Below are 23034 nucleotides of genomic sequence, written 5' to 3'. Positions count from 1 at the left end.
TGGCTCAGTGGGTAATGGTAGCATGTTGCCAAGCCTGATGACCTACGTTTAGCCCCTGTATTTCATAGGGATAGAAGAAGAGATAGAGGGAGAGAAGCTACTCCTATGAGTTGTCCTCTGACCTAACCTCCATATCACACACACACACACACATACACACACACACACATACACACACACACACATACACACAAATATACATATACAAATATACACACACAAATACACATACACACATACACACACACAAATAGACATACACACACATACACACACAAATACACATACACACAAATACACATACACACACATACACACACACATACACACACACATACACACACACAAATACACATACACACATACACACACACATACACACACAAATACACATACACACATACACAGACACGCACACACACACAAAGACACTTTGGAAATTCATTTTCAGCTGAGAATACATGACAACAAGCGGAAGTGCCTGGACCTAGTCACAAAGTTCATGAGAGCTGAGGAGCCCAAACCAGAGCCCAGAGCCCTGGACACCCCACATGGCAGCCGGGGACAGGGAGGGCGAATCATCCACAGAATGTCTCAGGGAAGGCTGCACATGGGAAAGGGCTTAGAAAATAGACTGAAATCAACGACCTCCTTCCTGACCACTGTGAGGAAGCACTGTGATCCCTGGAGGACACAGATGCCACTGTGCCCACCCTGCGCCTGTCTCTTCTAGGACCTTCTCTGGGAGATGGTGGATCTCTGCATTTATCCCCTTTTCTCAGGAAAGTGAGGAGAAGGACAGGCAGAAAGTTGAAATTAAAGGGACAGCTAGGCTGCCTTAGGGAAGCCTCGGGGATCAATGGCAGGCTGGGGAGCAGCTGTGAGCTGACTGAGGGAGGAGCGTCCCCTCGATGACAGTATTGATGTGGTAGAGCCCTCTTCCACCCCATCCATCCTTCCCCGACAGGTGACCAGGATCTTCCTTGTCTTTCAGTGTCCGAGTTCCAGGAGGAAGGAATGAACGCCATCAACCTGCCTCTTAGCCCCATCTCCTTTGAGCTGGACCCCGAGGACACTATGCTGGGTAACTGTCCTTCTTGTCTCAAGAATAGCTTAGTGCACACCGAGCTTAGGCACCCCCACCAGACTCCTTTTCTTTTTCTTGCTCTCTTTTTTAGTTTTAGGAATTTTTTTTCAATTTTGAGAATGAGAATTCCATACACATATGCAATGAAATATGATCGTATCCACTTCTCTTTTCTCTCTAACTCCAAAATTCCCCTAACATGCCCTCCTTCTTACTCTCATCTCTTCTCCCTCCTCTTCTTGTGGGCGACCCACTGAATCTAATTGATGCTGCCCATGTATGCCCAGCTGTGGAGCTACCATTGGAACATGGGAGGCACCACCAAAGAACCATCCTCCTTCCTCAGAGATCCTCAGAGACCACCCACTGCCTAAAACTCCTTAGCAAGGGATGGGGCCTCTAGAGCCCCTCCCCCACCCGGGCTGGATGGCTGGCTTAAACATGTGCACATCTGGTTCAGGTAACCACAGCTGTTGTGAGTGTAAGTGTAGCAGCCATGACACATCCAGAGGACACCACGTCAGAGCTCTCCTCCCCAGCCTTGCTGGCTTTCACATCAGTGTTGTCTCCTCTGCCTCAGCGTTCCCTTGCGGTTGAACACTCACTGTCGCCAGTTAGGCCGAGGCTGCTCTCAATGAGAGAACTTTGCTTGTGCAATAGGCAGCATTCAACACAGACCCTGTTTCCCTTTACAGAGGAGAATGAGGTGCGGACAATGGTCGACCCAAACTCACGCAATGATCCCAAGCTTCAAGAGCTGATGAAGGTAAGAATCAGTAGGGAGAGGTTTTGGGGGCTTTTCCCACAGTGTTCCAGCCTTGGCAGGAGTAGTGAAGGCCCCAAATAAAGGCCACTGCAAGGAGGGTAATGTCATGTCACTGTTCCTCAAAGGAACTTGGAAAGTCAAAATTAGAAACAGCCCCATTCTCCAGGTGAGGAAACTGAGTCCTAGGAAGCCACTTGATTTGTTTATTGTCTAACTGTTTGAGAGAGATGGATCTGGGGGACTGGGAAAGTGGCTCTGTAGAGTGGTTTCCTAGTGTGCACACAGCTCTGAGTTCCAGCCCCACCAGAGCATCACCTGGCATAGTAGCATATGCCTGTCATTCCAGCACTTGGGAAGTGGAGGCAGAAGCAGCAGAAATCCAAGGTCACCCTGAGTGACATAGAGTTTGAGACCAGCCTGGAATAAGGAAGGGGATGGGGCAGGGGGAGACTATATGTAGTATGTGGCCTTTGGCTATTAGGTAGCAATTCCTCTGCCGTTCAAGTCTTCCCCTCTTGCCCCCTGACCTATGTCCCTCCTCTTTGTTCCCAAGCCTCACTTAAAAACAGAAAAGTGAATGAATAGTCCACAAGTACACTCATCCTATCTTCCTGCTCAAAGCCCGTCTCTCGTGTTCTGTTAAATGCAGATTCTCGGATGGTAGTTGGGTCTTTGCTCTGGTTCTTTCTTCAGCCTCAGATAATCTTTGTAGCAACACGGGGACAGCTGGCTTCTAGCTGCAGCACTCCCTGTCCCCAGGCCTCTCTTTAAGCAGCTTCCTCTCTTTTGATTGCCTCTGGCTTCCTGCACACTACTTCCTCAAGAAGTCCTCTCTAATGGCCACGGCTATGACTCAGCCTCTCTGTTCAGCAATGGCCCCTTGGCTTTAGAGTGTTAGTCTCCTCTCCACAGGTTTCAGCTCTTGGGCCTGGTACTTGCTCTTTCCCCCTTCCCTCTCTTCTAGCCCTTTCTTTGGAATCATTTTATCCCCAGTGTCTAGCACAGCATGCTATGAATAGCAGGCATTTCATATGTATTGGCTGGAAGGGAAGAAGGATGTGAGAAAAAGAAAGAACCTTTCATAAAAGCAGCCAGATGAGGCTCTGGAGGATGTCTTGGTGGGTAAAGCACTTGCTATGCAAGCATGCAGATCTGAGTCTGGATCTTAGAACCCAGACTGGAAACTGGGTTTGCTGGCATGTACTTTTATGGAGGGAAGCTGGCGATGGGTAAAGCTAGCTCAGCAAGAGTGACTTCAGGTTCCCTAAAGAGACACTGAATCAAAAAAAGTAAGGTGGAGATGGAAATGACCAAAGCCAACCTCTGGCCTCTACACATGAAAACATATGCCCACATGCAAGTGCATTCCCATGGCTACACACACACACACACACACACACACACACACACACACACACACACCAGGCTATTCAAAAGTAGAATCAGATACAAGCTCTTAGCTACTGTTCTAGTGCCATGCCAACCTTCTGTCATGTTCCCTGACATAATGGTCATGGACTCTAACCCTTAGGAACCATGAGCCCCAAATTAAAAGCTGTCTTTTATTGTTGTACTGGGTCTCAGTAAGAGCCCCACAGACATGTTAAACTATAAAAATGAGCAACTGGACCCTTCTTGTTTTCTGGGCTGTACCCACTTCTGGCTGCCATGGCCAAGGAGGACCCTGAGCCCTCACCTTGCCATGCAGGGAGAAGGTGGGACAGCTGCAGGTGAGGTTCTGTCAGCCCTTGTACCTGTCTGGGGCACTTGGCCTGAGGGGCAGATACTGGAGAGGGGTTGACTCTGTGCTGGCATCAGTTACTTTTCTATTGTCATGACAACATACTGTGACTAAGGCAACTTATATAAGGAAGCTTTTAATTTGGGGCTCACAGTTCCAGAGAGTTAGAGTGCATGACCCTCATGGTGGGGAGCATGGTAGCAGGCACACAGGCATGTGCTGAAGCAATAGCTAAGAGCTTGAATCCGAAGATACGTAAGCATAAGAGAGAGAGAGACAGACAGACAGACAGACAAAGAATGACAGAGAGACAGACAGAGACAGAGAGTCAGACAGACAGAGAGACCGAGAAAGATACACACACACACAGAGTGTGTGTGTGTGTGTGTGAGAGAGAGAGAGAGAGAGAGAGAGAGAGAGAGAGAGAGAGAGAGAGAGAAAGCCTAGTGACATAATTCCCCTAATAAGGCCACCTTTCCTAATCCTTCCCAAACCGTTCCATCAACTGGAGACCAGCTATTCAAATACATGAACCTATGGAAGCCATTGTGACTCAGACCACCACAGTTGGAGCTGGCATAGTATACTCCTGTGCTAGGGTGGGCAGTGCTCTAATAGTCCAAGAGACCTCCAAGAAGAAACCATCAGAAGAAGATCTGCTGTCTGGGCTCCAACACTAATCTAGACCAAGGACCTGGCTTGCAGAAGAAGATGGGAGGTGCACATTACTGAGCATAAGCAAAGCACACCATGGCCATACTCTCATGCCAGGGAGAGCTTTGATGTTCCAGATCGAGGCTACATTGGCCACCTTGAAATCCTAGTCTTTACAACAGACCCTCTCTTCTCTTCAGAGACTCCTCGAAAGCAAGGCTTTGGGGGAGCATCTATTCACTGTTGCTTCCTTCTGTGTGCTCTCTCCTGGGTAGGACCTTGTGATAGCCAACTTGACAGGATTTAGAATCACTGTGCAAACAAATCTCTAGGTATGACTGCAAGCAGTTATCTAAGTTAAACTGATTTAGGAAGACCTACTCTAGGTGTGGGCAACACTATTCTGTGAGCTGAGGACCCAAACAAAATAAAAAGGAGAAGAAAGCAAGCTGGACACCAGCATTCATCTTGCTCTGCTTCCTGACTATGGGTACAACATGACCAGCTGACAGGAACTACCTTGCCATGTACCATAAAGGGAGAGCATTTGATATGCCAAGAAGACCTGTCTTTCTTGGAGTATATGGCCACTGTCATGGGCAATTCTTTTCAACCACCTAACTCAGGAGTACTTTGGTCCACAGTGTTAGAGATCAGAAACTAGAGGCTCAACAGAAATAACTAGCTTGCTTCAGACTCACGGATGACAGAGATGAGCACGCACAAGTTCAGAGATGACAAGACTGTGCGCATGCACAGGGCTGTGAGTCAGCCACACACATATCATGGACATACGAGGGATGTAGACACATGTGCACACAGTTGTAGATGACAGTGGTACACACACAAGTCAGTAGGTGGGGCTTGGGTTTTGACCCATTTGCATAACTCTCTATATTCTTGCCTGGTATGAAGCCTGTCCTTTTGGGGGAAGGCCTAGCAAGGGCAGGGAAGCTCATCAGAGTCACCAGTACCGCCCACACTAGAAGGGCTAACCCCTCACGTCTTAGAGTTCCTATTGCTGTCATAAAACACCATGATCAGTAAACAACCTGGGGAGTGAAGGGTTTATTTTAGCATAGAGTTGGTGGTTCATCACTGAGGGGAGTCAGGACAGGAACTCAAACAAGGCAGGAACCTGGAGGCAGGAACCGATAGAGAAACACTGCTCATTGGCTTGCTCCTCAAGGCTCACGCAGCCTGCTTTCTTATAGAACCCAGGACCACCAGCCCAAAGGTGTTACACCCATAATGAATCTGGCCCTTTCCAGTTCAATCACTAATTGAGAATATATCCTATAGGCTTCTTACACCCAGATCATCTGGATGCATTTTTATCAATTGAGGTTCCCTCTCTCAGATCACTCTAGCTTGTGTCAAGTTGACAGGCAATCTAGCTAGAGCACCCTGCAAATGCACAGGGGTATTGGGGCTCACACCTACTGTTTACACACTGGTCCCATGCCTGCTCTGCAGATTTGAATTATCTAGCACAAGAAAGCTAGTTTCCAAACAGATGTGCAGCAGCTCTTGTCTGACTCCCACACTGTCTCTGTAGGTGCTCATCGACTGGATCAATGATGTATTGGTGGGAGAAAGAATCATCGTGAAGGACCTCGCTGAAGATCTCTATGATGGCCAAGTCCTACAAAAGCTCTTCGGTAAGAGAGGGAAGACTAGGGCTAGCTCTTAGCTGAGAGGCAGTCCTAGGTCACAGTGACCCACCTGAGAGAGGTGGACAGAGTGGGGTGGAAACATGAGGGCTTCAGCTACCTTTGGGTGGTACTGCTTTATGTGCTGGAATGGTGGGGGAGTCTTTTGGAACAGTGTAAGTCTGTTCCCTGGCTAACCAGGGTCATCAGCCAAGTTGATGAGAAGCCCCCACCGGGGGATACAAACCATCCCACACCCTCCAGAAACTGTTCTCATGGATGGCCTTACACACATGCTTGAATAGCCCCTTGTATTTTTAGACTTTTGTGGCACATAGACATATGTGCAGGTACACACACACACACACACACACACACACACACACACACACGCATGCATGGGAGTACTTTTCCTGTGTGCCCCTCATCTGTTCATGTGGAAATCTAGAACCAATGGGAAGGAAAGGAGAGTTCTGAGATGATCTTGGTAGGGAATGGATGAAATAGGTTTCCCTTCTCATCTCTTTGTCTCGGGCCCACACCAGCCCAAGATTCTAATTCCTGTGTCTGGCTGCCTCTTAGCCACCTCTGCATGGGTGCACTTGGGATTGAGTAAACCCTTCTAGAGAAGTACCACCCTCCTTCCTTGCTAGCAACCCCCAGGTACAGTGTTGCTAAGATGTCCTTGCTCAGAAACCTCTCCTGAGTCTGGCTGCTTTGCTATTTTCAGTCACCTCCCTGCACTGAACAGTTGAAAAGCTTCTGAGCTTGCACCTACTTGTCTCATCCCACCTCTGGTCTGTCTCCTGCTAGCTGTGACACCTGGTGACATCCCAGGTCCTGTCCACCCTCATCTAAAACTCCTAGTGTCACTTTCTTGTTGATCACTTAGCACAGCCCTCAGGGTATCGGGTCCTCCTCCCCACACCTCACAACTGTCTGTATCTTCTCCTCAAGACACCTACACACATAAGTCACATGACAGGGCATTACAGGTGAAGTTAAATGGCTGTCCTTGCTGTTGGTTTTTCCATTTTTATGTCTGCCACAGTGCATGATTTCATATGCCGTGTGTTCAGCCCAATGCTTCACTCTTGTGTCTGTCTCTAAGGCCCTTTTCTTCCTCCTCCATCTACCAAGACGCACCATTATTGTCCATTCCTTTGGACTCAGGGCTGTCCCTCTTACACTCTATGCATTACGGCCACTTGTGGAAGACAGAGCTATGGAGTCTCCTATGCTCATCCCACACCCCTATATCTGTCTAAGGGGAAAATGGAAATGTTCAATTCTATGAAATTCAAAACACTCCAGAATCTGAAAGTTCCACACTTGATGTACGTGGTGAGTTGCAACCAGTGATGCTGTGTTAAAATAGCTTCGGCTTAGCATGGTAGCACATACCAATAATCCCAGCACTGTGGAGGCTCAGGCAACAGGACCCTTGTACATTTGAGCCCACCCTGCGCTGTATAATGAGTTTATGAGCAGACATGGCTACCTAACAATGCTATCTACAATTATAAACAGTACCTTTAGGCTTTGTATTGCTTCTGTAAATGTAGATGAGCCATTAAGGAATTTTGTGTTTAAGACTTAAGTCTTGTCCCTAAGATGTCTCATATACATGGCAGCATCCTGAAATCTAAAGAAAAAAAATAGATACCTGAAATCTGAAAAGAAAAAATGTTATCCCAAAAATTTGGGGTAAGGGATATTTAGCTTGTAAAAGTGTGTGTGTGTGTGTGTGTATGTATGCACATATATATAGATGTGTTTTTACATGCATGCCTTTTCTTATGTGTTGGTTGTAGCTGTGTAGGTAAGCACATGTGGGTTACCAACATGAAGTCATGAAGTAGGTCTTATTTATTTTTTCCCATTTTCTCCGGCTCTGTCAGGCTGCCTTGCACATCACCAAGCACTTAATCAATGCATATTAGGTAAACGAATGAATGGCTAATGTAAAATCTAGTAATTTCTTGGAAGCTAAACTGATTTGGTACTCAAACATCAATATTAATGAGTATTAATATTTAAAGGTTGTAAATGCTAGCTGAATGCAAAATGGGAAGGTTTGGGCACACAGAACCGTGGAGAAGATATGAGCCCCACTGAGCGTGTCCCCGGTGGCTGCAGCTGTTGGCCCCTCAAGCACCATTTCTAATCAGACTCAGAAGCTGCCTCAAAATGTCCTATGCTAGGCTCTCGGAGCAAGGATGGAACATGGCCACAGAGTCATCTTGCCTCCAGGGAAGGGTTACCAAAGAACCTGACATCACGTCTGTGTAGCTCCAGATCAGGCCTCGAGTATGAACAGGTCAGATGACTTGAGATGTCAATCTTCATGTCCCAAAGTTGAATCACAGGTGGACCTCAGTTTAGCCCTCTGTAGGTGTAAGGTGGGGCACACACATTCCAAACCCACAGGCAAGATGCCCAGGTGAAAAGAACCAGTGAACACCATAATGAATGTCATAGAAACCCCTGAGATAGACCAGTTTAGAGACAGGTGTGAATGACCCCTGCGACCTTAAGCGCCCCTCTAGTCTGCTATCTTTCTTCCCCAGCCTACTAGTTTTCAAAAGAGCATTTGGTGCCCCCTGCATCTGCTGCCAATGCTAGCCACTCCCTCCCCCCTTCCCATCTCCTAGCATGGCAGCCACCTCCAGTGTTTTCATCAACTTTCCCTGATGCTGACACCTTCTACTGTCTTCTCCCAAGGCTCTGCTTCTTCCGGTCATGGTTGGCGTTTGTCAGTGTATTAGTTTTCTGCTTGCTGCAACCAAATTCTTAGTAAGAAATAGCTTAAAGAAAGAAGAATTTGTTCTTGTCTTGGATGGGGTATGGCCCATCATAGCAGGGAAGACATGTGATAGGAGCATGAGACAGCTGGGCAGTTTCATAACACACAATCAGGAAGCAGAGAGAGATGAAAATTAACCAGAGACTCATCATCAATCTTCTTTCTTTTAACTTCATGGATGCTTCCAGCCATTCCTGCGATTCCAACCATTGATGCTACCATAATGGCTCTCGTGTCACTCCATTGTCCTTGAAACTGCCAAGCTTAAGTCCCCAAAGGGTCTCCACCTGAAAGCCCCTAGCTGCCTTGCTACCAGCCTGTCCCAAACAGGCTGCTTCCCTTGTTTCTCCCCACCAAAGCCATTCCATTTCTGCTCCAGTGGTGGGTTCGCTGTGCACAGCTCGTTGCTCAGATGAACTTCAGTCCTCTAGATTACTCACTTGCCTTCATCTTCACAAGTCTTGGCAACTGTATTTCCATCTCCTGTGTGTCACATCCATCCTGTCACTCAACACACATGCAAAGCCTCATGAAAGAGCTTGGCTTAGTCAGCGGGGCAGGTTCTCTCGCTACATGATGCAATGGCCACCTTGGCTTAGAACCGTGGTTCTCAACCTGTGGGTCCCGACTCTTCTGAGGTCAAATAACCCTTTTACAGGGGTCACCTAAGACCATCGGCATACCGGATATTTACACTATGGCTTAGAACAGAAGCAAAATAAGTTATGAAGAAGCAATGAAAATAGGTTAATCATTTGGGGGGTCATCACAACATGAGGCACTGTATGAAAGGGTCACGGCATTAGGAAGGTTGAGATGCACTAGTTTAGAACTTCTCATTTACTCTTAGTTCTTCAGTTCCATCTTTTGGTCCTGTACATCATTTCTTGCCTCTATAGCATGCTGGAGATATTCCATATCTTTCTACATCTCGCTAATCTGCTCAACACTTAAATGAGCCCATAGGACATTTGTCACTTTCTTTCTAAACTTTGTGACTTGGAACTAATTTTAGGCTTTCAGTCACAAAGTTTGTACAATTTCCACATATTGTTCACCCAAACTCCCATATGTTCACAGTTGACCCAACCATCTCTCCAATACCAAAATTGAAAAAAATAACCTTAAGGAGCTCTTTAACCAAATTACAGACCTCCTTTGGATACACTATTTTCTTGTTTTACATTGTTTTTTAGGTTTATTTATTTTCCATTTTATGTATGTATTTTTTGCCTGTGTGTATAACTACATGCCAGATTCATACCTGGTGCCTGGGGATGCCAAGAAAGGGCACTGGATCCATTTAGAATGGTTGTAAGCTACCATGTGGATTCTGGGAACCAAACCCAAGTCCTCTGCAAGAACAAATGCTCTTAACTGCTAAGCCATCTCCCCAGCCCCCCAGGATGCACTACTTTCTAATGAGATGTTCAGTTTCAGCATCCTAGTTCACACGCTAGTTTAGCTGACAAGTCTCCTTTGCTCTTGAGTTCACAGTGGTTTCTCTGTCATTCCTTGTCTTTCATGAGGTTGCGCGTCTGAAGAATGCAGTTTTGTAGGGTAAGGATTACATTAATACTACTACACAGTTTGGGGAGCCGCTCCCCCAAACGATCCACCCTTCCCAGTAGTCACTGTGACTTGTCACAGGGGGCATGCAATCAAATGACTTAGGGTGGCCTTGTCCACTTTTTTCCCTACAACATTACCACTGTTCCTCTTTGTGATTAATTTATTCAGGGAGAAAGACCTTGAGACCATGGGGACATCTCTTAACTCTCTCAGAGTGTCACAGCCTTTAGTAGACTGACTCTGCTTTAATCAATGCAGTTGTGTGCTGAGGATGAATCTCCTTTTCCTTCCTTTTTCTATATTCATTTGCTAGAATTCTCACACAAGGAAGAGCTGTAACATTACTTCTGATAATCAGTTTATTCCGCTATTTAATTATGTCAACATGGACAAAGATCTTTGTACATTGGTTGCTGGGAACATTCTCCCTTTGTCTCCTGGACTCTTGATATGCAGCTGAAGCCCCATGTTGTTTTATTGGCATGCCCTTGCATTATTGCATCATAAAGTAGTCTAGGCTCAAATGATATTTTCTGTCCTCTGGTAGCTACTTCTTCAAAGAGCCTAGGAGTTTGTTTGTTTGTTTAGAATGGCATTTATATATCAAGTTATGGGCCTATTCCTGGTCATTTTAACTTGTTCTCTGCAGCATAAATAATCAAATTCTCAGTGAATAGTATGAAGATAAACCAGGCATCATTAGAAACTGCACCTCCAATATCTGGGGCTTGAGTGCTTTTTTACTAACTTGGATAGGCCTGGAGAGCAGGAGCAGCCGAGTGGATGACATCATGGGCCAATGACTCAGAAAGAAAGTAAGCAAGGTGCCAAGGTAGGGATGGCTTGACCAAGGGTCACGTGAGCTTGGTGGTGATGCCAACAGCCAGGAAAAGACAGGTGACCTGGGATGGGCATGACCCTCTGCATGTGCTCTGCTCAAGAACCTCTTGGGTGGCAGCATCAGACCTGGCTATCTATCTAGCTTACCTGCAGAAAAACACCCCTTTTTAGAGCCCCAGGCATTTGGGGGATGACCTCACTGACTTCCCAGGTGCCCACTGCTATGTTTGTTTTCTGAGCCTTTCTCTTTTGTGCTAGCAGCATATTTTCCTTAAAGCACAGAGACAAATATCTGGTAGAAAAACGTTTATAGATGCCTTAGAAATTATAGATGCACCAGGCCTTGGGGTATAACTCATTGATAAAATACTTGCCTACCATGTCCAAGGCCCTAGGTTCAATCAATCTCTAGTACAAAAAAAGAAGAAACCACAAAACCACCAAAAAAAGCAGAAACAAAATATAATAACCAAGTAAGTAATATAAAAGAAAAATGCTAACAAGATTCTATCAAAGAAGCCAGGTTTGGTGATGAAAACTTTTAATCCCAGTACTCGGGAGGCAGAGGTGGGCAGATCCCTGAAGGTTCAAGGTCAACTGGGTCAGCGTGGAAAGTTCTAGGCTAGTCAGACAGGGCTACACAGAAAGATCCTGTCTCAAAGTGCTCACACACACACACACACACACACACACACACACAGAGAGAGAGAGAGAGAGAGAGAGAGAGAGAATGAGAATACTACTGACAGGCTGGGGGTGGGCCGTGTGTCAGTTGGTGAAGCGCTTGCCTAGCATGCACAGAGCTCCAAATTCCATCCTAACACACACACAGAACATGGAGTCACCTGTAAACTCCAGCATTTGGAAAGGAGAGGAGACAGGAAAATCAGGATTTTGAGATAATCCTCAATTACATATGAGTTTGAAGCCAGTCTGGACTACATATTAGACTAACTGATCACAATATTCCTAATACTGCGGCCCTTTAATACAGTTCTTCATGTTGTGGTGAACCCCCAACCATTAGATTATTCTCCTTGGTACTTAACTGTAATTTTGCTACTTTTATGAATCATAATGTCAATATCTGATGTGCCCCCTGTGGGGGTTATGACCCACAGGTTGAGAATTGTTGTATTAGACCCTGACTCCCAGAGTAATTAATAAATAAAAGGTCTATTAATGAAAACACAACTTCTCTGATTGTAACCTGGGCCCTTAGAGCAACTATATGACAGTTTGACCTAAAATTACCCTTTCCGGGACACTGAGGCAAGAGCATTTATCCTGAGGTTCCTTTCTCCGTTGCATAAAATAAGAGGTTTCAGCTGATTCTCTAATCCATGGTGGGAGAAGAAAGAGCCTTGGGCCGAAAGTGGGAACGGAAAGCATCAGGTGAATAGGAGGGCCTGGAGAACTCGGAGAAAGACATCTCAAAGGAAGCACCAGGTGTCATGCCTGTGGAAGCTCTAATTGATACAGGCATCTCTGTGCTGCTTGGGACTCTACGGGGGAGACAGATGATGGTGGTCCACTGGCCTGCCTCTTTATGAAACCCACCCCATGGGAATGGCACCAACCCTTCAACACTTCGCAGCAAGAGTGTCCTAACCCTAGGCAGAGGAGGAAATGCCTTCCTGTTCTGTGACACCATTCCTAAGAAGATGTGAACAAGTGTTCACTCACTCCAGAAAGGGAAACCAACAGGAAACCCAAGTTCAGATACCACCAAAGCCCACCACAGCATGGGTGACAGCTCATGAAAGCTGGGATTGAGGAACACAGTGCACAGGCTGTAGGCAGCTCAACAGGTTGGAGTGTGTCTGGTGGCTCTACTTCTTACAGGCAGCCTACATTGTCAGCAAGTCTTCTAGACAATGGCCTGTCTAAGACTCATCTATGGAGGGAGGGGCCTAGTGAATCTGATCGGTTCCAGGGATTTCCTGAAGTTATTTCGAGTTGTTTCATTTCTGAGCTTAAAGAACATCCCTGCAGGGTGGGATGTTTCACCTCCCCTTAGAACATCCTCTTGACAGGCTTCTCCCCAAAATGGAAAAATTTTAACTTAAAAGAATGCTACACAACACTCCCTAGCCATGCTCAATAGCCACATGTTTTTTGGGATTCCTCTCTTCTGAAGTGGCTAAAGGAGGCTACATCCTCAGTTCCCCCAGAGGTTGCTCTTACCCTATATCACCTACAAGGCAAAACTGGGACACATTTCACAGCATCACTGTTATATACTGAAGTCCATGGTCTGTTCATTATATTTTGAAACACATATACACACGCTTGCGCACACACACAAACACACACACACACACACACACACACACACTCCAAACCAGTAGACAGCATGAGATAAGAAGACACACAATTCCAGGAAAGTCTGAGACCTGGTATTGCTCCTCAGGTCATCTGACCATAGCCCCCTGTTCTTCTTCATCTGATCTCTTAACTCAGGATGACCATGGTCTTTTCACTATGTTTTATTTAACCATGGTGCACGGATACATGCATGTACATCGATAAACACATAATTAAATGCATCTATGTAATAAAAATGTTTTTCAAAAGAGAAAAGGATAGCAGGGGAGGAAGAATAGGAAAAGCAATACCAACAGAAAGTCAGTTAACGTGATTCAGATACAGGTGACCACTAGTGAGGGCGAGCCCTAGTACAGATGAGCCCTAATGCAGATGACATCTAGTACAAGTGACTCCTACTATCAGTGACTCCTAGTACAGGTGACTCCTAGTGAGGATGAATTCTAGTGTGGGTGACCCTAGTGTGGACAACCCCTCGTGCTAGCAACCCCTAGTGTGTGTGAACCCTGGTGTGGGTGAACCCAGGTGTATTACAAACATAGTCCATAGAAATTGACTTTATCCTTTTTATTAATGTATGTGTCCCATATGTATGAGAGCAAAAGTGGTTTTGAATAGTTTAGTAGCTGTGGACTCAGTACTATTGGAAAGGGGGTTTAGCATTCGTAATTCTTTGAGGACATAATATATGTTGCAGCTCTGTGAGTTAAAGCAGTGTCTCTCAGCCTTCCTAACACTGCGACCCTTCAACAGTTTCTCTCGTCGTGGTGACCCCCAGCCATAAAATCATTTTGCTTCTACTTCATAAGTGTAATTTTGCTACCATTATTAATTATAATCTGATATGCGGCCCCCTGAGAACCACTGAGTTAAAGCCTAGGGACCATCTCATTGTTCTGGGAATCAACTCTGCCCTGTCTTCACACTCCCTGAATTTGTTGCCGTTCCATTGTTTTGTAAAGCTGATCTCTACAAGAACAGCTTTGTATTCTTAAAAAAAAAAAAAACAGTCACAAAGAAATACACCTGGGAACATTCTAAACCACATCCCATCTATGTAAGATCATATTAACACTTCCTAAAAATTAACCAATTATGGGCAATTTGCAGAAGCACAGAATTGTGTGAGAAATGGCTTCCCAGGACAATAATGCTTCAGCAATAGCTTTGAACAGACCCAGCTAATATTACTCTAAGAACAGAAGAGGGAAATTAGAAGTCTAGGGAAACAAAGTTTCTTTAATTCCTTGGCACCATGGAGGGAAGTGTAGAGATAATTCAGTGGGGCTGTGGCTCGGTGGATTAAGGACTTGCTGCACAAGGATAAGAACCTGAGTTCGGATTCCACACCCAGATTAAAGGCTGGCTATGTCAGCCTCTGTATGTACAGACCTGGACGGTGGAGACAGGAGGATTCTCAGGGGCTCACTGGCATTCTAGGCAAATCAGTGAGCTCTAAGCGAGAGACCCTGCTTCAAAAAGTATAATAGAGATCAATTAAGGAAAATACCTTAGGCCTCCATATTCATGCATACACAGACATGAACATGTACACACATGCACACACACATAGATATAGACACACACACACATATACACATATACACAGACACACACAGAGAAACACACTCATACACATACACACATGCATAGACATACACACACATACACATATATACATATATACAGACATACTTATACACATATACACATACATACAGACACACTTATATACATATACACACACATACATATACAAACAGACAGACACACACATAAACACACATTCATACACACACATACATATACACACAGATACACATACCATATGAGGAAGGAAGGAAGGTAGGTAGGTAGGTAGATAGGTGGGTGGGTCTTAACTGAGGTAAAGCAATAAAAGAACTAATGAGAGGAGATCTAGGAAGACAAGCAGACACAGGAATAGATCTGTGAGGTGGGCTCTTATTCTTCTCAGCAGCCAACAGTTAGTTGTACACATGGAATGTGTGTTTGCAAACAGAGGAAACAGGGCTGGACCCTGGCTGGATACCTACAGAGGATGGTCAAATGTGCAATAAGCTCTGTAGAGTACATATGTTTTTTTTTCAAAAGAATGACCTGAGCCTAGAAAGAAATGTGGGATTTAAATCTGTACAAAAAAGGGTAGTAGAGATATGCATGTGTGTATATGCTATAATCTCATTCTTAATTTTTATTTAGTTTTTTTTAATTGTATGCATATATATGTGCATGAGCACACACATTCCTGCTGCTGTATGTATTTGGAAATCAGAGGTCAAAGGACAACATGTAAGAGTCTGTCCTCGCCTTCTACCTTTACATGGGATCCAAGGATCAAACTCAGGTCATAAGGTTTGCACTATCAGATGCCAAATGCCTTACCCACTGAGCCACCTTGCCAGCCTGCAGCTATAAGCCTCCTGTCGCCCACCTATTATTTTAACAAGGACAAAGCCAGGTGTCATAGCACCTGCCTTTATACCCAGCACTTGGGAGACAGAGTGTGATCTCAAGGCCAGCCTGATCTACATAGTTAGTTCTAGGTCAGCCAGAGCTACACCGTGAAAAAGAAGGAGGAAGGAAAAGAGACTCAGAAGTGGAACGTGTTCACCTTGTCGGTAGCCAGCAGAAGAGTGTGAGTATGAAAATCTAGACTGGGCTAGCAAGCAGGTGGCTCTCACACCCTTGTCCCCTCCTGCCCACCCTCTGAGACAGCCAGCAGTCACCTAGCCCAGCAGATCCTGTCAGGTCGGGCTCCGGCTTCCGGCTTTATCACCACCGAGTTCTGTGCAGTCCTTCCCAGGGTGTGCAGTGTCAACATATGAAAAAAGGACAGTTCCAGTGACATCAAGAAACAATGGGGGGCGGTGGGGAGAGGTGACAAAATTTCCCTTTCTTTAGAAGGAGAGGATCCAAGATAAGAATTCAGCTTAAAGGTGGAAAAGGTAGTAAAAGTGCTCACACCAAGTCCGATGACCTGAGCGGTTGAAGGGGAAAGCAAACTTCCACAAATTAGTCTCTGAGCTCTACACACTGACTCCTCTCCTGGTCCCTCTTCCTCTCCCTCTGCCTTTCTCCCTTCCCCTCCCTCCTTCCCTTTCTCTCTTTTTCTCTCCCTCTCTTTCTCTCTTTTTATCTCTTCTCTTTCTCCCTCTCTCTCTTCCCCTCTGTCTCCCTCCTCTTTCCCTCCCGCATCCCTCCCTCCCCCTCACTCTCTCTCTCTCTCTCTCTCTCTCTCTCTCTCTCTCTCTCTCTCTCTCTCTCTCTCTTGCTCTGTCACACACACACACACACACACACACACTATATATATACATACATACATACATACATACATACATATAAGGTTTTCTCTGTGCTTGATAAATCCCTGCACTTCGGAAGTGAGGGATGACTTGAGTCGACTGAAGAGGGCAGAGATACATCTGAGGATGCTGCACTTACAAATAGCCTGCAGCCATCCTGCCCTGCTGCTGACAATAATTCATGGATCTTCCGAAGCTGCACAGACTCTCCAGTGGACAGTCTCACACCAAAGGGCATATAACTCGTGTAAGCTGTAATTACCAAAAATAAATAAGCACTTGTCGGAGCACTGATGGAAAGTTGAAATATTTATATGGCAGCCTTTAAAAATGCAGAGAAAAGCCGTTTTTAACACATGCTGGGTTCTCTTAGTCCTGGATGAGCAGGGGGGTGGGGGGCATAGATTTAGATGAATCTAGAAGCAGGCACTGTAATTCCCATCACAGAGACTGCTGTTGTTTTGTCCTTTGTGATAGATTGAACAGCGAATCTAGATTATTAAAGTGATCAAGCTGTCTCCTGTGTTGGGACACACGAGATTCACTGATATTAAAGCACACTACAATGTGAGCGCCGTCCAGAGAGAAGTCCACGCCCACCATTACCAGGTGCTTCCTTCCTGCTTCAAATCTGTAGCTGATTATTTTCTGCAGATGCTCCCTCGGGCTCATCAGAGCAGGGTAGTGGCAGTCCAGTGAGGGGTTCTTTTGTCTTCCACCTGAATGGTAGTACTTGTAGGATCTCATCAGTTTTAAGATACAGTCTGATTTTAGGGATGTGGGGGAAAAAAGTTTTTTTTAAGGTGTGTTACCTTGGAACTGATAAAATGTAACACTGCCTGTGGTGAGGGTGGGGGATGGGAAAAGGAAAGAGATGCTTCCATCAGACTGATGTGATTGGGGTGACAAACATACAGGATGTCTATAGCTGGCCCTGACAGAAGGCTGGTCAGTTGGGACACAATGGTGTCCTTAGGAAAGAAGAGGGGGTGATAGGTTTATAAAAAGATAAAGAAAAGATATGTCCTGGGTTTCGGCACCCATGTTAGGAAAAAGAGAAAGAGAGTAGAGAGGATATGTTCTATGGGGGTGTGGTGAGGTGTGGGGGGAAGGGGGATGCCTCTGGAAGACCCATGTTGAGGCATCTCTTCCCCCTGAGGGACCAGCCACATGGCGGTATAGTATAGAATAGAGTTTATTCAGGGCATAGGGAGGGGAGTTAAGATGGTAGTAGGGGCAGAGAGAGAAGAGGAGGAGTAGAGAAGTAGAGGCCGGCCATGAGCACATGGAGAGAATGGGGGAGGAGCAAGAGCAAGGGAGGAGCAAGAGAGAGAGGAGGAGGGGGCAAGCAGCCCCTTTTATAGTGCCAGGTAACTGTAGGGCGGAGCATATCTGGCTATTGCCAGGTAACTGTGGGGTGGAGTTTACAGAATCCTAATGGGGGGTGGGGAGCAAATTGGAGGAGGAGCATTCAAAAGTGGCTGGTTAAATTCCCCACTTCTGTGATCCTGGGGTCTACAGCACAGTCAAAGGACTTCCACAGGACTCCTGCTCAACTAGAGAAGGAGCAGCATCCGATTCTAGAAGGTCCTCAGCACAGGTGGTCCTTCGTATCCAGAGGTTTCATGTCTGCAGATTCAACTGACAGAACCTCAAGTCACCTGGGTAGAGTCTCCATGAGAAGCTGTCTATACCCTACACAGGGTAGGCATGGGATAATTCTCTGTGGAGAGTTGTCTTAATGAAGCTAACTGGCGGGAAAGCCCAGCGTGGGCAGCACCAGTCCCTAGGTGGAAAGCGCTGAACTTTGAGTGGAAAAAATGGAGCTGAGCAGAAGCAAGCAGGAGTGAGCATGTGTACATTCACCTCTCTGTGATGTCATGTGACCAAGTGGCTCCTGCCACTGTGACTTCCCCGTGGTGATGGAGTTTTGCCTGGAACTTTGAGCCAACGTACGTTTTCTCTGCTGTGCTGCTTTTTGCTGGGTGTTTTATCACAGCAACAAAAGTGGAATTAGAATGGACTATAAATTAGAGTTTTGGGACAAAAATCACATCTATACTGAAAATATCTGTACTTGTCATGATTCTGTAAGCAATATAAGATGACAGTAGATAATGGCCTTGATATTGTACCAGGCAATTGAACAACACAGAGATGACTAAAGCACACAAGAGGATTGCATAGGACTGCAACACTCGAACATCCCCAGAACAATCCTAGGCTTGACTATAGATAACTGCATGCTGTCGTGGGTGAACATATAAAGGAATAGGCGTGAGTTGGGTTTCCTGTGACCCAAGATAATGGCTGGCTGCTCTTTTCCCTTCCCACTCCAGAGAAACTGGAGAGTGAGAAGCTCAATGTGGCAGAGGTCACCCAGTCGGAGATTGCCCAGAAGCAAAAGCTACAGACTGTGCTGGAGAAGATCAACGAGACCCTGAAGCTTCCTCCCAGGAGCATCAAGTGGAACGTAGACTGTGAGTTGGGAAAGGACTATGAAATGACGCTAGCCCCTAATGTGTCCCCACCATTCCTAAACTGTAACCTGGGTTGCAAAGGTGTTTCTCTTTGAGAAATAACCTTTCACGGGAAAGATAGCCTATCATACAAACCCCTGGGGATGGAAATAATAAAATGTCCAGGTTGGTGTCCCTTTGTCTGGAAGGTTTTCTGTGGCTCTAGGTCAGCTTGGTAAGGAAATGATGTGTTCCTGGAGCCATTTCTGAGACCCACACAGCCTGCTGAGAGCAATGCTGTCTCCTGCATGCAGGAACTTGAGGATGCTGAGAGGCCAAGAGTAAGGCTTGTTCTGCCTACGCTCTGTCACCTCCCCTGATCCTCAGAAGGACATGGATACCTCAGAGGTCCCGAGCACTAGAATAGTGTTTGTTTTAATGTTTTATTTACTAGAGAAATAGGGAGAGAGACAGACTGACTGATAGACTGACAGACTGACTGACACATAGCAGGGAAGGGGGAATGTTCATGCCATGGTACAGATCTGGAGGTCTGGATACAACTCTCTAGGGTCAGTTCTCTCCTTTCGCCTTCACCTGGATTCATTTGACCGCTTCTACTCAGCTTGACTTCTCCACTTGTATAGTTCAGCGAATGGTGACCCCCATACTGGATGAGGGTCACAGCAATGAGATCACTTACTGTAAAAGGGGACCTTTACCTTTCCTAGGTTTGCAAACATAATTTTTAACTCTCCTAAGTGGAGGGGATTCGTTTTCAGTCTTATAAATGGAATGAGTAACCTCTGCCACATTTATATTACATCAGTTAGCTAAAAGACAGTCCACCACAAATACCCACAGGCCAATCCAGTGCAACCAATCTTTCGTTGAGACTCTCCCCAGGTGATTCTGATTTTAGGTTACATCAAGTTGACAGTCATTCACCAGGTTTTACAGCAAGCACCTTTCCACACTGAACCATCTTCCCACCCCTAAGGACAGGATTGTTTAAGTCCCACCTCTCACTGGTAGTATAGCTCAAAGATTTCAGGAAAAATATAGATCACTTGCCCTTTTTAAATATCTTTTACATGCATAGATGTTTTGCCCGATGCAGAGCCCACGAAGGGTACAAGGGGGTGTCAGATCCCCTGGGGCTGGAGCTCACAAACAGTTGTGAGCTGCTGTGTGGGGAATGGGACTCAAACCCCAGTTCCCCGGAAGAACAACTAGGGCTCTGAACCTCTGGGCCATCTCCCCAGCCCCCAGGACATTCATTCTTTTGCTGTGTCAAGAGTGTGCCTTGACATCTAATATAAACTGGAGCTCAGATTCAACAGTAAGTCAGTGGGTCACATGACACTAGCAATGCCAGCCAGTCCCTAGGCAGGGAGTTTTCTGATGTTTCTCTTTGTTAAGAAACAAATGCAGATTTTTACGGTGCAAATAAAAAAATGGTTAGACAGTGTTTGGATCTAAGTATGAGGACACCCTCCCCTACCACAGTGACCTCATAGCTGCCAGGACCTGTCTCCTGCCCTCGTTTCTGACATCTGACATTGGAGCCAAAACACCTAGTACCTCCTTCAGCATAATTAAACCATTGCTAGCATAGACCAGTGTGATAAGCTGGGAACAGGGTGTTCTCTGCTTAGCCAAAGTCACCTGAGGGTTGAGAACAGGACCTGGCTTTACGCCCCAGAAGCTGCCCTGCTAAGGAGCCCTATTTCCCTGTGCCCCTGGGAAATTAAATAATGTTCAAAAAATGACACATGAGGTTGGGCCTGATTTATTGGGTAAAGTGTTTACCTCACAAGCCTTGGATTGAGCCCCAGCACCCGTATTTTTAAAAATACTAAAAGCTCAGAGTAGTGCCAGTTACCTATAATTTTAGTGCTGATGAGACAGAGGTAGGAGAGCTCTGGAGTTCCCTGGCCAGCCCTGGATGAGTGAGTCACGGAACTAACTCCAGGTGCAGTGAGAGACGCTGTCTCAAAATAGGAGGTGGATGGAACCTTGAGGGAGACACTTGACCACCTGATATTGACCTCTGACCTCACACATATACATCACATGCACACACACACACACACACACACACACACACACACACACACTTTGCAAGCTGGTTGCTAGTATCAGATGGATTTAGTTGGCTGTCTTTGCTGTCTCTCTGTTTACTTCTTGTGCATTACTCTCCCTGGCTGGATCTTCAGAATGGAGATGGCTTAGTGGGTCAGAAGGGATAATTATTCCCTTGGCTGCTCCCTGTGATGCCTCGGGGTATCAAGAAGAGCTGGAGCTTGTTTATAAGAAGAAGCAGTGTGTTCTAGAAGGAACAGAGCGGGCACAACTCACAGGGGGAAGTTCTCTCCTTTCTCTCTAATCAGGCCTGGCTGTGCATTTGGGGACACGGTGTCACCTTTATGCTCAAGACAAGAGAGACAGGGCAGGCTGCTGAGTTACCAAGGTCTTTGATCTAGGACTTTAGGGGTATCTTGCTTTTCTGTTCACAAACTGTTTTGTTTTGGGTTTTTTTTTTTTAATAATTGAAAATTTTGAGAATGCTGGTATATAAAACCACATTTAAATATTAATGTCCATTTTAACCCTTGCAGCGCCCACTCAGCCAGCTCAGCTAATCCTTTTCACTACCCTTGTCTCCCAGATGGGGAAATCAAGGCACAGAGAAGGTCTGACACTACAAACATTATTATGCCAGGGTCAGGGATTCTAGCGGCTTCACTATCACTGCCCCAGAACAAGAAAGGGTGACTGGTACGCTTGATGTCCCCTGAAGCAACACTGCTGTCCCGCTTACAGAATGATGAACAATGGAGCCACAGATCTGTTTTAGAGAGCAGCCGCAGAGCCAGGCTGTGTACTGAGCCTGTGTATGAGGACTCCATGAACTGCCTGCCTAGAGATGGGCTCTGAAAATGTTGGAGTATTACTGCACGGTGTGTGTGTGTCTGTCTGTCTGTCTGTGTCTAGAACATGCATTTTATTTACTCACATATAAATACACATCTATGCATGTATAGAAAGTCATCTCCCTGTATCCAGAGGGGATGTCTTCAAACATCCCGAGGGATGCCTGTACCATGGGTAGCTGCAGACATTGGCTGGGCACAGACACACAAATGGAATAGCATTTCCATCTTTCTCATTGCTCCAAGTTAGCATACAAAGGACAGAGTTATGATGCTGTGTTCTCTCACTTTGCTCTAACTCCTTCTCTCCCACGGCTCTCCCACCTTCCTGCCCCTCTTTTACACATCTACTTCCTCACCCAAGATAGTACCTCATTCTCTTTTCATGTCATATGTATCCTAGTCCCTCTTTTGTCCCCTGTCCTGTACGTCCTCCTCCTCCCCACCTCACATGCATGCACATGCATGTGTATACACACACACATACACACACAGAAAAAAAGGCCATAGCTTATTTCGCTTGTTGATCTCCAGTTGTATCCATTTGCCTGCAAATGTCATAACTTCATTTTTTCACTAGAGCTGAATTGTATTGTACCATTGTATACATACACTGTGTCTATTCATCTGTTGATGGACATTAAGGCCAGTTCCATTTCCTGGCTACTGTGAATAGCGCAGCAGTAAGCGTGGACATGCAAGTATCTTCGTGGCATGTCGATGTGGAGACATTGGGATACACCCAGGAGTGATCTAACTGTCTTGTATGGAAGTTCTGCTTTTAGTCTTTTGAGGAACCACCATGCTGATTTCTATAGTGGTCCTACCAGTGTTTACTGCCACCCGTGTAAATGAGGTTTTCTCATT

The 23034-nt window shown here is 45.8% G+C and overlaps 1 protein-coding gene across 2 annotated transcripts in view; it reads left to right on the top strand.

Annotated features, from left to right (window-relative positions):
• PARVA (parvin alpha) overlaps positions 1–23034 on the top strand; it is a 149327-nt gene that overhangs the window by 100216 nt on the left and 26077 nt on the right. For both annotated transcript variants that reach the window (XM_080913255.1, XM_080913256.1), the window contains exons 2-5: positions 995–1084; positions 1783–1853; positions 5807–5909; positions 19112–19252. In XM_080913255.1, coding sequence (XP_080769381.1) covers positions 995–1084; positions 1783–1853; positions 5807–5909; positions 19112–19252 — 405 coding nt within the window. The remainder of the gene's footprint in view (positions 1–994; positions 1085–1782; positions 1854–5806; positions 5910–19111; positions 19253–23034) is intronic.

This window comes from Micromys minutus (genome assembly GCF_963924665.1).
Source record: "Micromys minutus genome assembly, chromosome: 2".
In the NCBI taxonomy this organism is placed as follows: Eukaryota; Metazoa; Chordata; class Mammalia; order Rodentia; family Muridae; genus Micromys; species Micromys minutus.
The sequence above is the reverse complement of the archived record's forward strand: the minus strand, read 5'-3'. Positions and strand labels throughout refer to the sequence as shown.